Source organism: Lissotriton vulgaris, chromosome 4_1, assembly GCF_964263255.1.
Source record: "Lissotriton vulgaris chromosome 4_1, aLisVul1.2, whole genome shotgun sequence".
Lineage (NCBI taxonomy): Eukaryota > Metazoa > Chordata > Amphibia > Caudata > Salamandridae > Lissotriton > Lissotriton vulgaris.
Genome location: NC_141691.1, coordinates 1,731,878,330 through 1,731,893,203, shown reverse-complemented (window position 1 = coordinate 1,731,893,203; position 14,874 = coordinate 1,731,878,330). Strand labels below are relative to the sequence as shown.

The 14,874-nt window shown below is 46.8% G+C and overlaps 1 protein-coding gene across 1 annotated transcript in view; it reads left to right on the top strand.

Annotated features, from left to right (window-relative positions):
- The first annotated feature begins 229 nt into the window (after positions 1-229).
- GDF6 (growth differentiation factor 6) overlaps positions 230-14,874 on the top strand; it is a 126,679-nt gene continuing 112,034 nt past the window's right edge. Inside the window, exon 1 of the mRNA XM_086966027.1 lies at positions 230-662. Within this exon, the coding sequence (XP_086822153.1) occupies positions 332-662 (331 nt within the window). The 5' untranslated portion in view covers positions 230-331. The remainder of the gene's footprint in view (positions 663-14,874) is intronic.

Sequence of the window (14,874 nt, the reverse complement as noted above, 5' to 3'; positions counted from 1 at the left end):
CCTAGTCCGCCCTCTCCTTTTGTGGCTACGGCTCGGGTCCCCGCGAGTGTGAGGCAGTGCCTGCTGCCGGCGCCGCTGCTGGCCTGTGGCTCGAGGTCCGCGGCTCGCTCTGTGCGGGGGTGCGGTGCAGGGCGTGCACGGGGGCGTGTCTGTGTGTGCAGCACCCGTGCTCCCAGCTCTCTCTCTCTCAGGCCGTCCAAGGAGCTCAAACCCCGTTTTAAATCCAGTGTCCAGCAGCCGCAGCACGGACGGCGCCCCAGCGCTCCCGCTCCCTCTGCCCGATCGGACTCCAGTGACCCCCCCTAGGAGGGCAGGACTGCCCCCGCTCAGCATGGACGCACACAGGAACCTCTGGTCGGCCCTTCTGCTCATCAGTGTCTGTCTCTGGGATTTTTTGCCGTGTTTTGAACAAGCTTCCATCCCTCTGTCCCACAGCAAGGACAGCAGGAGGACCCGCAAAGAGGGCAGCAAGCCGCCGCCGCCCAGGCCCGCCCCGGGGCCGCCCCGAGCGGGCAGGGAGAGCCGAGCCGTGGTACCCCACGAGTACATGCTGGCCATCTACAGGACATACTCCACCGCGGAGCGCCTCGGCATCAACGCCAGCTCTTTCCAGTCCTCCAGGTCCGCCAACACCATCACTAGCTTTGTAGACAGGGGAAGAGGTACGTCCGCGCGTGGGCACCGTGGGCCCTGCCAAGGTGTCCGCGAACCCCGAGGGCGAGGTTCGCGGACAGTGGTCCCTGGAGGTCTGTGGGCGGGATGTGTGTGTGTGTGTTGTGTGTGCTTAGCTATTGCAGGTCTGTGGGGCGAACAACCATTCTCTATACAATTCACCGCTCACATTTCCACAAAATATGGTGGGGGCATAGTAACTCGATGTCACTAAAAAAGTTGCTGGTGGGCAGGATACCTCGCGCTCTCTCAGAACCCACACTCGCAAACTTTACTCATTATGCTTACATCGGTTGTTGGGTAGGAGGGGATTGCACAACTTTATGGAACGCTGTGATGCAAAATATGAAAGTGTCATTTGCGGGTTTACATAGATCTGGCCAGAGGTCATAGAAAGTCCCAAGCTTCAAACACAAGTATTGAGTTTAGCCTACGCTGCGAACCCTTTCAGTTTTCCACGAGAGAACCGTGTGTTACTATCTCGCTTCAAGGGACGTGAACAGTTCACGCTGACTGCGAGCAAACATTTGCTCGGCGGGTCTATCTTATCAGCGCAGGGCCGCTTGTACCGGGATGACCCGGAGCAACAGCAGCTCCGGGAGGGAACCGGGCGTCTCCGGGAGCAGCCTGCCCAGCCGGGGCACCCCTCGCCCGCGAGACTCACTGCAGCCCGTCAGAGGTCCGTGAAGTCTGTTCGCGTGACCCCGGCAGTCTGTCAGTGACAACCCCATCCATCAGTGAGACTCTGTGCAGTCTGCCAGTGAAATCCCCTCCAGGCTGTCAGTGAGACCCCGCATCAATCACCGAGACCCCAGTAGCCTGCAAGGGAATTCCCCTGCAGTCTGTCAGTGAGAGACCCGGCAGTCTAGCAGGGAGACCCCAAACAGCGAGAGACCGTGCAGTCTATAAGTAAGAGCCCCCGCAGTCTGTCATTGAGACCCCAAGCAGTCTGTCTGTGAGACCCCAGGCAGTCTGTCATTGAGACCCCAGTCAATCTGACATTGAGACCCCAAGAAGTCTGTGAGTGAGACCCCAGCCAGTCTATCATTGAGACCCTAAGCAGTCTGTCAGTGAGACCCCAGTCAGTCTGTCATTGAGACCTCAAGCAGTCTGTCTGTGAGACCCCAGGCAGTCATGCAGTGAGAGCACCTACAGTCTATCAGTGAGACGCAAGCAGTCTGTTAGTGAGAGCACCGACAGTCTGCCAGTGAGACTCCCCAAGCAGCCTGTCAGTTAGAGCCCCGAATGTCAGTCCGTGAGACCCCCAAGTGGTCTTCCAATGAGAGCCCGGCAGTCTGTCTGTGAGACCCTGAGCGGTCTGGCATTGAGAGCACCGACAGTCTACCAGTGAACTCTGCAGTCTGGCAGTGCGAGCCCCGCAGTCTGGCGGTGAGCCATCTGAGGTCCGTCACTGAGACCCCCAGCAGTCTATCAGTGAGAATGCTTGCTATCTCTTATAGGTATGTTCAACTGCAGTTCTTTGAGGGTGCCCGGGGCTTTTGTGTGACCATCCTGCCTAGAAGGAGCTCCCGGACACGTCTCCCGAGGCACCTCGTGTAGTCTCTGCGAGAGACCCCTGTTGTCCCATGTTGCCATCACTGTGACGAGACTCCCCCGCGCAGTCTCTCCGTGATTTCCTCTGCAGTGTATTTGAGACCCCCTGCAGAATCTTGGCGAGATGCCCCATTTGGACCCCTCTGTGGAGACCCCGGGTGACTGCGTGTTCAACTTGCGCTGCTGCCCCTGCCGACACCTGTCGGCTAAGCCCCTCTCTCAGTGAGATGTCTCGGGGAAGGGACTGAGGCACCCTGGCTACCGCTCCGAAGTCAGAGGTGCCCACAAACCCCGCCCTCTATTCTGCCTACAAAACATGAACGACGTAAGTGTTCCCATGTGAATATATTGTAAAATTTGCTGGTGCCCAATTTTCACGAATACACATGAAGCACTCCAGTGATGTCACATTTCCGGCATGCTCGGCTTTATTCTGAAAAAAGAACATTCGAGCAAAATTATATCGACGTATCTGTCTTCGGTAACCAAATCTAGCGAAATAGACCTAGAGTCACCCGCTTCGGACCTTTGCTAAACATTCTAGAGGGGGGTAGCACACGGGCGTTTGAAGCCTATGCCTGCCCCGTTTCTTTAACGGAGGTTGTTAAAAAATGCCCCAGTGTGTTCTTATGCTCTAGAATCTAATCGAGTGTTCCAGTGACGGCATCCCACTGGAACGTTTAAAGCATCTACTTGAAGCGTCCCGCATTTGACACCTTGCGGCATTTATCCCCATGTTTCTTCATCGGATTATTTTCAAAATCTCTACACCAGAGTGGTCTGCACTGGAGTATACACTCTGTCTAAGAAAAGTGATATGCACTAGAGTGCAACATCTGTTTACGAGAGTGATCTGCACTGGAGTAACACTCTGTTTTAGACAAGTGATGCACTAGAGTGCAAAATCTGTTTATGAGATTGATCTGCACTGGAGTACAAACTCAGTTTAAGAGAAGTGACATGCACTAGAGTGAACAATCTATTTACGAGAGTGATCTGCACTGGAGTAACGCTCTGTTTAAGACAAGTGATGCACTAGACTGCAAAATCTGTTTACGAGAGTGGTCTGCACTGGGGTAACACTCTGTTTTAGACAAGTGATGCACTAGACTGCAAAATCTGTTTACGAGAGTGGTCTGCACTGGGGTAACACTCTGTTTTAGACAAGTGATGCACTAGAGTGCAAAATCTGTTTACGAGAGTGGTCTGCACTGGGGTAACACTCTGTTTTAGACAAGTGATGCACTAGAGTGCAAAATCCTTTTACGAGAGTGGTCTGCACTGGGGGTAACACTCTGTTTTAGACAAGTGATGCACTAGAGTGCAAAATCTGTTTAGGAGAGTGGTCTGCACTTGAGTACACATTCTGTCTAAGAGAAGTGACATGCCCTAGAGTGCAAAATCTGTTTACGAGAGTGATCTGCACTGGGGTAACACCCTGTTTAAGAGAAGTGATCTGCACTAGAGTGCAAAATCTGTTTAGGAGAGTGGTCTGCATTTGAGTACACACTCTGTCTAAGAGAAGTGACATGCACTAGAGTGCAAAATCGGTTTACGAGAGTGGCCTGCACTGGAGTAACACTCCGTTTAAGACAAGTGGTGCACTAGACTGCAAAATCTGTTTAGGAGAATGATCTGCACTGGAGTACACACTCTGTCTAAGAGAAGTGACATGCACTAGAGTGCAAATTCTGTTTCCGAGGGTGATCTGCACTGGGGTACACACTCTGTTTAAGAGAAGTGTTCTGCACTAGAGTGCAAAATCTGTTTACGAGAGGGCTCTGCACTGGAGTACAAACTCAGTTTAAGAGAAGTGATGCACGAGAGTGCAAACACTGTTTAAGACAGTGATCTGCACTAGATTACAAAAAAAAGTTTAAGAAAGTGATCTACACTAGGGTGCCAAAAACGTTTAGAAAGTGATCTGCACTAAAGTGCAAAACATTTTTAAGAGAATGATCTGCACTTCAGTGCAAACAATTATTTAGAGAGTGAACTGTACTAGAGATCTGTGTAAGAGAGTGATCTGCACTGGAGCAAAACGTCCGCTCACGAGAGGGGATCTGCATTCGAGTACTCCCAGCAGTGTATTTTTCATTGTAACATTTCAAACTGCACCAGAAACGGATTATGCATTGGACCATACACAGCCTATACCATGAGTGCAGTCTGCACTGCAAACGTCGCAGCACGTGCCGGCCGCGTTTCCTCACTGGAATCTGTAAAGTACGCTGGAGCTGGCCTGCAAGATCTTCTAGCGTGCTCGGCTGCACTGGCACGTGTGCGACGTAGGTTAAAATATAGTCTTTATAAAATGCTGTCGAAATATCCCAGATCTGCTAAGTAGTAATCCTTATCCTACACTAAATATCCCCGAAATGCCTTCTGCAGTGCAAAACTGCAAAGAAACTAGTGCGAATGTTACCTCACATGATTCTTCACAAACGTGCCGGTAATTAAGCCACTGTTGAGGTAGATGATTGGTAAAATGTACCAATGGCACCTGCTGCAGTATATGGAACCTTTGCGAATTATAAGAATTAAAAAAATGCGAGAAAGGAATATTTTAAAACATACACGAAATATTATATGCCCCATTTACATTTATTTATTGTAGCAGAGGAGATTTTTGTATTAGAATATTTCCCAATCATAGTAATACAATCTTCTCGCGAAATATGCGAGTGGGATGTTTTACACCACAATCCGTATGAGATATAGAAACAACGTGGCTGTAAAACGAGATACAAAAAAGGAAACCCCACAATATAACGTACCCCACTTTTCAAACACGGTTAAATATACAAATGTAATATCTGTTATTAGAAGTTTCCTAAAATGTGCCTTTGGTTATTCACTATGCGAGGCATTGAGGCCAGGGCCTTCTTATTATGTTATGAGCGCGGCACTAACGCATTCCGTTGTCGAAAATATACTAGTGGCATACATACCTCATATTCGTATCCTGTGGCATCTGCCACTACTGTCTTACACCCTGGCCTAGAACCTCCACGTGACGGTAGATTGTGTTGGTTTAGATCCTCTATCTACCAGTCCGATGCTTACGTATGGCGCGTGCTCTGCTTTAGAACCACGTGCATCAGGGCGCTTCTTTCATTCGAGCCTCTTCATACCAATGAGGTGTTCTGCGTTAGAACCACTGTCGCTCAGCGTGGTATTCTCCAGTTGAACCTCCGTGGTACCTTGCGTTAGAACGTCTGGGTACGTGGGGTGCTGCATTAGAACGTCTGCGTACGCGGGGCGCTGCGTTAGAACGTCTACGTACGTGGGGCGCTGAGTTAGAACGTCTGCGTGCGTGTGGTGCTGCGTTAGAACGTCTGCATACGTGCTGGCCTGCATTAGAACGCCCGCGTGCGTGCCCCACGCATTAGGACCTCCGCAACGTGTGCGCTTGTTCATTAGAACACCTTCAGCTAACGCAGTGGGCTATCATTAAATAACTTTCCTGCTGGTGTGGTGTTTTAATTAGAACATATATGTAGCTCTGTGGTGTCCTGCATTAGAACCTCTACTTAGCAGGGCACCATTTTGTTATACAACCTGTAGTAACTAATGCAGTGTCCTGTCATATAACCTCTTATATTTGTGCAGTGTTCTGCAGTGCATCGTTCTACATCAGAACCTCGGTGTACCCGTTCAAGAGTCTTGATAGAAACTTTATGTCCCAATGCAATCTTCTTCATTGGAACATCTGTTACTATCACAAACTCCTGCGTTAGGACCCATGTGTATAGTTCTTAGATTTCACACATTAGAACCTCTATGTACAGGAAGTAAGTGTTAGTCTCCATTACAATTTCTATGTCTAGAACCTCTAGCCCCCAGTCCAGTTTTCTTGATTGCACCTATGTGTACATATGCAGTGCACTACTGTAGGGCCTCTGTTTGACCGTGTGGTGTTCCGAGTTAGACGCACTGTGTAAAGGGAGTGGTGCTCTCCATTAGAACCTGTGTGTTGTAGTACCATCCCATAGAACCTCCATGCAAAAATGCAAAGCCCTGCTATAGCACCTTTATGTACCAGGGACTTCTGTGTTCCAGTGCGGTGTTCTCCCACAGAAGCAGCATGCATCAATGACGTTTTCTACTCTATACCTTTTGTGTTCCTGCGTGGAGTTCTTTTATAGAACCTCTTTGTATCTGTGGTGCCTTTCATTTTAACCTTATTGTACGAATGTGATGGTCTGCACTAGAACCATTATACAAAAGAGCAGTGCTCTGTATTTGACCCTTTACCTACCAATGCAGTACAACCTTTGTATCTCAGTGCAGTGCTCCTTTCAGAACCTCCCTATGCAAGGGCAGTATTCTGCATTTGAAACTTGATCTACCAGTGCCACTTTCTGCATTTTACCTTCTGTGTGCCTGTGTAGTGTTCTATTGTAAAACCTCTATTTGCCCCTAAAGTGTTCATCACAAAATTCTGTAAGTACTATGGCGTGTTCTTTAATAGACCCTGTGTACCTGTGGAGCGTTCTACCTAAAAGACTAAATGATCTAGTGGAGACATCTGCACGAGAACCTCTATCTACTAGTGTGGGGTTCTGCCTTAGAACCTCTATCTACTGGTGTGGGGTTCTGCCTTAGAACCTCTATCTACTAGTGTGGGATCTGCCTTAAAACCTCTATCTACTAGTGTGGGGTTCTGCCTTAGAACCTCTATCTACTGGTGTGGGGTCCTGCCTTAGAACATATATATACTGGTGTGGGGTTCTGCCTTAGAATCTCTATCTACTGGTGTGGGGTTCTGCTTTAGAACCTCTATCTACTGGTGTGGGGTTCTGCCTTAGAACCTCTATCTACTGGTGTGGGGTTCTGCCTTAGAATCTCTATCTACTGGTGTGGGGTTCTGCTTTAGAACCTCTATCTACTGGTGTGGGGTCCTGCCTTAGAACCTCTATCTACTGGTGTGGGGTTCTGCCTTAGAATCTCTATCTACTGGTGTGGGGTTCTGCCTTAGAACCTCTATCTACTAGTGTGGGGTTCTGCCTTAGAACATATATATACTGGTGTGGGGTTCTGCCTTAGAATCTCTATCTACTGGTGTGGGGTCCTGCCTTAGAACCTCTATCTACTGGTGTGGGGTCCTGCCTTAGAACCTCTATCTACTAGTGTGGGGTTCTGCCTTAGAACCTCTATCTACTGGTGGGGGGTTCTGCCTTAGAACCTCTATCTACTAGTGTGGGGTTCTGCCTTAGAACATATATATACTGGTGTGGGGTTCTGCCTTAGAATCTCTATCTACTGGTGTGGGGTTCTGCCTTAGAACCTCTATCTACTGGTGTGGGGTTCTGCCTTAGAATCTCTATCTACTGGTGTGGGGTCCTGCTTTAGAACCTCTATCTACTGGTGTGGGGTCCTGCCTTAGAACCTCTATCTACTGGTGTGGGGTTCTGCCTTAGAATCTCTATCTACTGGTGTGGGGTTCTGCCTTAGAACCTCTATCTACTAGTGTGGGGTTCTGCCTTAGAACATATATATACTGGTGTGGGGTTCTGCCTTAGAATCTCTATCTACTGGTGTGGGGTTCTGCCTTAGAACCTCTATCTACTGGTGTGGGGTTCTGCCTTAGAATCTCTATCTACTGGTGTGGGGTTCTGTCTTAGAATCTCTATCTACTGGTGTGGGGTCCTGCCTTAGAATCTCTATCTACTGGTGTGGGGTTCTGTCTTAGAATATCTATCTACTGGTGTGGGGTTCTGCATTAGAACCTCTATCTACTAGTGTGGGGTCTGCCTTAGAACCTCTATCTACTAGTGTGGGGTCTGCATAGAACCTCTATCTACTAGTGTGGAGTTCTGCCTTAGAACCGCTATGTGCTAATGCCATGTTCGTTGTTGGAAACTCGTAATACCAGTGTGAAACCTTAATGTGTACTAGTTCAGTTTTCGGGATCAGTATGCTCTGCATTAGAACTTCTATATGCGAGGAAGTGCTCTGCATTAGCGCTTCCATATACAGTGCAGTGCTCTGTAGTGGCATCTCTGTGTATCACTGTGGGTTTCTGCCGTAGAACCTCTATATACTAGTGTAGCGTTCTGCATTAGGACCTCTATGTACCAGTGAAGTATTCTGCCTTATAACTTCCATTTGGAGTGTGCCATTCTACAGAAACCCTGCCTGCCAGAAAACCTCTATGCACCATTGTGTTCTGCCACAGAACCTCCGTGTGCAATTGTGCTGCCTTGTCCTTGACCTCTGTGTATCAGTGTGGAACTTTGCTGTTAGACTCTTCTGTATGGGATGCAGGGGTCCGCATTAGAACCTGTAAGCACCAGGCTGTTGCTCTGCATTACAATCCTCAAATACCAGTGTGATGTTCTACTATAGAACTTATTTCTACCATTGTGGGGTTCTGTAATTGATCAGCTATGCACCAGTACTGTGTTCTATCTACCATTGTGGGGTTCTGTAATAGATCGTCTATGCACCAGTACTGGGTTCTAGCTACCATTGTGGGGTTCTGTAATAGATCGTCTATGCGTCAGTACTGGGTTCTATGTGCTATTGTGGGGTTCTGTATTGGATCGTCTATGAACCAGTACTGGGTTCTATCTACCATTGTGGGGTTCTGTAGTAGATCGTCTATGCGTCAGTACTGGGTTCTATGTGCTATTGTGGGGTTCTGTAGTGGATCGTCTATGAACCAGTACTGGGTTCCATCTACCATTGAGGGGTTCTGTAATAGATAGTCTATGCACCAGTACTGGGTTCTATCTACCATTGTGGGGTTCTGTAGTTGATCGTCTATGCACCAGTACTGGATTCTATCTGCCATTGTGGGGTTCTGTAGTGCATCAGCTATGCACCAGTACTGGGTTCTATCTACCACTGTGGGGGGTTGTAGTAGATCATCTAAACTGGGTTATATCTACCATTGTGGGGTTCTGTAGTAGATCGTCTATTAATCAGTACGGGGTTCTATCTACCATTGTGGGGTTCTGTAGTAGATCGTCTATTAATCAGTACGGGGTTCTAATTACCATTATAGGGCTCTGCAATAGATCTTCTGTGCACCAGTACTGGGTACTATATACAAAGCACTATGTACAAATGTAAAACCTCTGTGTGCCAATGATGTGTCATCCTTTGAGCCCCTATTTATCTATGCAGTGTTACCTTTCGGTCCCTTTATGCAGCAACGCAGTGTTTTGTATTAGAAACCTATGTGTACTACTGTTCTGTTCTTGATTAGAACCTCTATGTACCAGTGCGCTGTTCTACTATGGAACTCTAAGTACCAGTGCAGTGCTCTGTACTTAGAGATCCTATATATCAGTTCAGTTTCGTACTGTAGAACCTCTACGAGGCAGTGTGATGTTCTCCATTCTAATCACTATGAACCCATGCATTTTTCTTCTATGGAATCTCTAAGTACCAGTGCAGTGTTCTGTACGAAAGTTCTTATATACCAGTGCAGTTTCCTACTGTAGAACCTCTATGTGGCAGTGTGATGTTCTGCATTAGAATCAATATGTACCCTTATGTTGCTATATTAAAAAACCTCTATGCAACAGTGTGATGTCCTGCTTTCGTGCTTCTATGTATGACTGTGTTGTTCTCCTATCGAACATATGTGCATCTATACAGTGTGTTTCATTAGGATGTCTATGTGCTAGTGCGTTGTTTCGTCATAGAACCTGAATGCACCAATGGGATGTTCTGCATTACAGCCTCCATGTACCAGTGCATTGTTCTGATATAGAACCTCTATGCATCAGTGCACTGAGCTGCAATAGAACTTCTATTATACTAGTGAGTGATCTGTGTTACAACCTCCATGTGCATTATAAATTCTATGTACAGTGAGGTGGTCTACATTTGAACCTTTCTGTACCTCTGTAGTGTTCTGTCATAGAACATGTATGTATCAGTGTGGTGTTCTGCTGTAGAACATTCATTTACCAGTGCTGTGTTCTATCTTGGAACCTCGACGTTTCAATGTGGTATTCTGTTCTAGAACCTCTGTTGGCAGTGCAATGTTCTTCATTAGAACAGCAATGTATTAATTTGTTGTTCTGCTGTAAAATTGTCTTTGTATCTGTGTGGTGCTCTGCTATTTAACCACTGTGCACCTTGGTGGCGTTGTGCTGTAATGTTCCTATGTACTAGTAGAGTAGTAGCATTGTGCTGTTGTATTGCAGAACCCCTGTCTGCCAATGTGATGTTCTACCGTAAAACCTCTTTATGCCTGTGCTTTGTCATCCTTTACAACTTCTGTGCACCTCTGAAGTGCTCTTTCATGGAGCCTCTATTTACCAGTGTGGTGTTCTTAATTAGGTCTCTATGAAGTAATGTGGTGCTTGTACCAGAGATACGTTCTGTCCTGGTACCTCGTTATACAAGTGTCACGTCATGTCCTAGAGCATCTATGTACCAGTGGAGTGTTCTGCAATAGAACCTGCATGTGCCCCTGTGGTGTTCTGCATTATACCCTATGTACCTGTGCGGTGCTGTGTATTAGAACCTGCAAGTTCCTGCAAATTGCTTGTCTATTGACCTCTTTGTTACAGAGACTCATTCTGTTCTAGAACCTCTATGTACCAGTGGAGGGTTCTACTATAGAATCTAAATGTGCCACCTAGATGTCAGCATTATACCCTCTCTGTTCAGTGTGGGATTCTGCATTAGATCATTTAAGTACCTGTGCGTTGCTCTTCTGTAGAACCTATATGCACCAGTGCGATGTTCTGTCCTAGAACATCTTTGTAACAATGCACCTTTTGGTCTAAAAACCTCTATGTATCAGTGGAGTGTTCTACTATAGAACCTGTAGGTGCCCCTGCAGTGATCTACATTATACCCCCTGGGTTCCAGCGTGGTGCTCTTCATCAGAACCTCTGCAGGTCTGTGCATTGCTCGTCTGCGGAACCTATTTGTACCAGTGCCATGCACTGTTCTACAACCACTATGTACCAGTGGAGTGTTCTACTATAGAACCTGTACGTGCTCCAGCGGTGTTCTGCATTATAACTCATGTACCAGCACTGTGCATTAGAACCTCTACCCACCTGTGCATTGCTGTTTTGTAAAGCCTCTTTGTACCAGTGCCACATTCTGTTCTAGAACCTCTATGTACAAGTGGATTCTTCTCAAATGGAACCTGCATGTGCCCCTGCACTACTCTGCATTAAACCCTCTGTGTTCCAGAGTGGTGTTTTGCATTAGAACCTCTGAATGCTTGTGCATTTCTCTTCTGTAGAACCATGTTGTACTAGTGCACCATTCTGTTCCAGAACCTCTATGTACCAGTGGAGTGTTCTACTCTAGAACCTATATGCGCCCCTTCAGTGCTCAGCTTGCAACCCTCTGTGTTCCAGCATGGTGCTCTGCCTCCGATCCTCTGCATGCCTGTGTTTTGCTCTTCTGTAGAACATCGTTGTACCGGTGCCACATTTTGTTCTATAACCTCTATGTATCAGTGGATTGTTCTACTATAGAATGTGTATGTGCCCATGCCGTATTTTGCATTATATCCCCTATTTTCCAACGTGGTGTTCTTCATTAGAGCCTCTGTGTCCCCATGTGTTGCTCTGTTGTAGAACCTCTTTGACCCAGTGGCATGTTCTGTTCTAGAACTCTATGTATCCGTGGATTGTTCTACTATAGAATGTGTATGTGCCCATGCCGTATTTTGCATTATATCCCCTATTTTCCAACGTGGTGTTCTTCATTAGAGCCTCTGTGTCCCCATGTGTTGCTCTGTTGTAGAACCTCTTTGACCCAGTGGCATGTTCTGTTCTAGAACTCTATGTACCAGTGGAGTGTTCGACTATAGAACCTGCATGTGCTCCTTTCTGTGCTCCACACTATACCTTCTGTGTTCCAGCATAGTGTTCTGCATTAGACCCCCTGCTTTCCCGGGCATTGCTCTTCCGTAGACCCTCTTTGAACCTATGCCACATTCTGTTCTAGAACCTCTATGCACTAGTGGAGTGTTCTACTATAGAACCTGTATGTGTCTCTGTGGTGCTCAGCATTAGAGCATCTGTGTTCCAGCGTGGTGTTCTGCATTACATCCGCTGCTTGCCTGTGTGTTGCTCTTCTGTGGAACCTCTTTGTACTCGTGCCAGCTTCTGTTCCATAACCTCTATATAACAGTGGAGTGTTGTACTATAGAACCTGTATGTGCCCCTGTGGTGCTCAGCATCATAGCCTCGGACTTCCAGCTTGGAGCTCTGCATTAGATTCTGTGCATGACTGTTCATTGCTCTTCTGTGGCACGTCTTTGTACTAGTGCCATGTTCTGTTGTAAAACCTCTATGTATTTATTTGTAGATTTTATATAGCGCTAGTTAGACCCAGGTAGACGGTATCAGAGAGCTTTACGTATAGTGTGAGACCATTTGACTAACGTACATGCATATATACAGACAGAGAGAATCATTAGGCAGTTAAGGTAGTTACAATATGCGGAAATTAGAACAGCAAGAGTTAATGTAGTAAATGACATAGCAGATGGCTGAAACAATCAATCGACTGTCGCAAGGGGACTGGTCAGATTGGGTGTGAGCTTTAGGAACATAGCTCCATTTGCGTGTGAGTTAAAGTATTTGTTGAGCAGTAGGTATTTAAGGTCCCGTTTGAAGCAGTAAGAAAGGGAAGATTGCACCATAGATCTCTAGGGAGTGAATTCCATATCCTAGGCCCATTTCCAGAAAACGAGCATGTCTGGGAGGATTTCTTTTTCAGTTTGGGAGGTATGAAAAGAAGGGAGTTGGAGCTTCTCAGAGTTCTGGCTCTTCCTGCTTTTGAAAGTCTGTTATCTAGATAGCTGGGGTTATGTGTGTGAAGAGCTTTCTGGGTGATGCAAGCAGTCTTGTAGACACATATTCCTTCGATGGGAAGCCAATTGGGGATCTTGAGAGCAGGTGTGATGTGCACAAACTGTTTAAAACCTGTTAGGAGCAGGGCCGCTGTGTTGAGAACTATTGTTAGGGAGGGCAAGGTGAATTTTTGGGGTTCCTGTGAACATGGGGTTACCATAGTCCAGTTTTGAGAGGACTAGAGATTACACTATCATCCATTTTTTAATCATTCGGAGGAATGAATGGTTGGATTTTCTTGAAGTGTGTTAGTGTGTAAAGCGCACCTTTGGCCGAGTTGTTGATGCACCAGTGGAATCTTCTACTACAGAACTTTATGTGCCCCTGTGGTGCTCAGCATTATACCCCCTGAGTTCCAGCGTGATGTTCTGCATTAGATCCTGTGCATTGCTCTTCTGTAGAACCTCTTTGTACCATTGCCACGTTCTGTTCTAGAACTTCTATGTATCACTGGAGTGTTCTACTATAGAACCTGTAGTGCTCAGCGTTATACACTCTGTGTTCCAGCATGGTTTTCTGCATTAGAAACTCTGCATGACCGTGCATTGCTCTTCTACCAGTGCCACATTCTGGTCTAGAAACTCTATGGACTAGTGCAGTGTTCTACTATAGAAACTGTATGTGGCCCTGCTGTATTCTACATTATACATTTTATGTTCCAGCATGTTGTTTTGCATTAGAACCTCTGTGTGCCTGTGCTTTGCTATTCTGTGGAACCTATTGTACCAGTGCCACATTCTATTCTAGAACCTCTATGTACCAGTGGAGTGTTCTACTATAGAACCTGTATACGCCCCTGCGGAGCTCAGCATTATACCCTCTGTGTTTCAGCATGGTGTTCTGCATTTGAACGTCTGTATGTCAGTGCGTTGCTCTTCTGTAGAACCTCTTTATGCCAGCGCCACGCTCTGTTATAGAACCTCTATGTACCAGTGGACTGTTCTACTATAGAACCTGTATGTGTCCCTGCCGTGCTCAGCATTATACCCTCTATGTCCCAGTGTGGTGTTCTGCAGTAGAACATCTGCGTGTCTATCCATTGCCCTTCTGTAGAACCTCTTTGTACCACTGCCGCATTCTGGTCTAGAACGCCTATGTACCAGTGGAGTGTTCTAGTATAGAACCTGTATGTGCCCCTTTGGTGTCCATCATTATACCCTCTGTGTTTGAGCGTGGTGTTCTGCATTAGAACCTCTGTGTGCTGATGCATTGCTCTTCGGTGGAACCTCTTTTTACCAGTGCCAAGTTCTGTTCTAGAACCTCTATGTATTGTGGAGTGTTCTACTATAGAACCAGTATGTGCTCCTGCAGTGTTCCACATTAGAACCTCTTTGTTCCAGCGTGGTGTTCTGCGTTAGAACCTCTGTCTGTCTGTCCACTGCTCTTCTTTTAAACCTCTTTGTACCATTGCCATTCTAGACCCTCTATGTACTCGTGGAGTTTTCTACTATAGAACATGTATGTGCCCCTACGGTATTCTGCATTATACCTTCTGTGTTCCAGCGTGGTGCTCTGCATCAGAATCCCTGAGTGCCCGTGTGTTGCTCTTCCGTGGAACCTCTTTGTACCAGTGCCACATTTTGTTCTAGAACCTCTATGTACCAGTGGAGTGTTCTACCATAGAATCTATGCGGTGCTCAGCATTATATACATGTGTGTTCCAGCTTGGTGCTCGACATTAGATCCTATGCATGCCTGTGCAGTGCAATTGAGGAGGAACGTGGCATGGCTTCCGTAATAAACACACACATATCGAAGGGGCTGGTCGTGTCTGCCAATGGTGAGTAGGCCAACAAGTTTA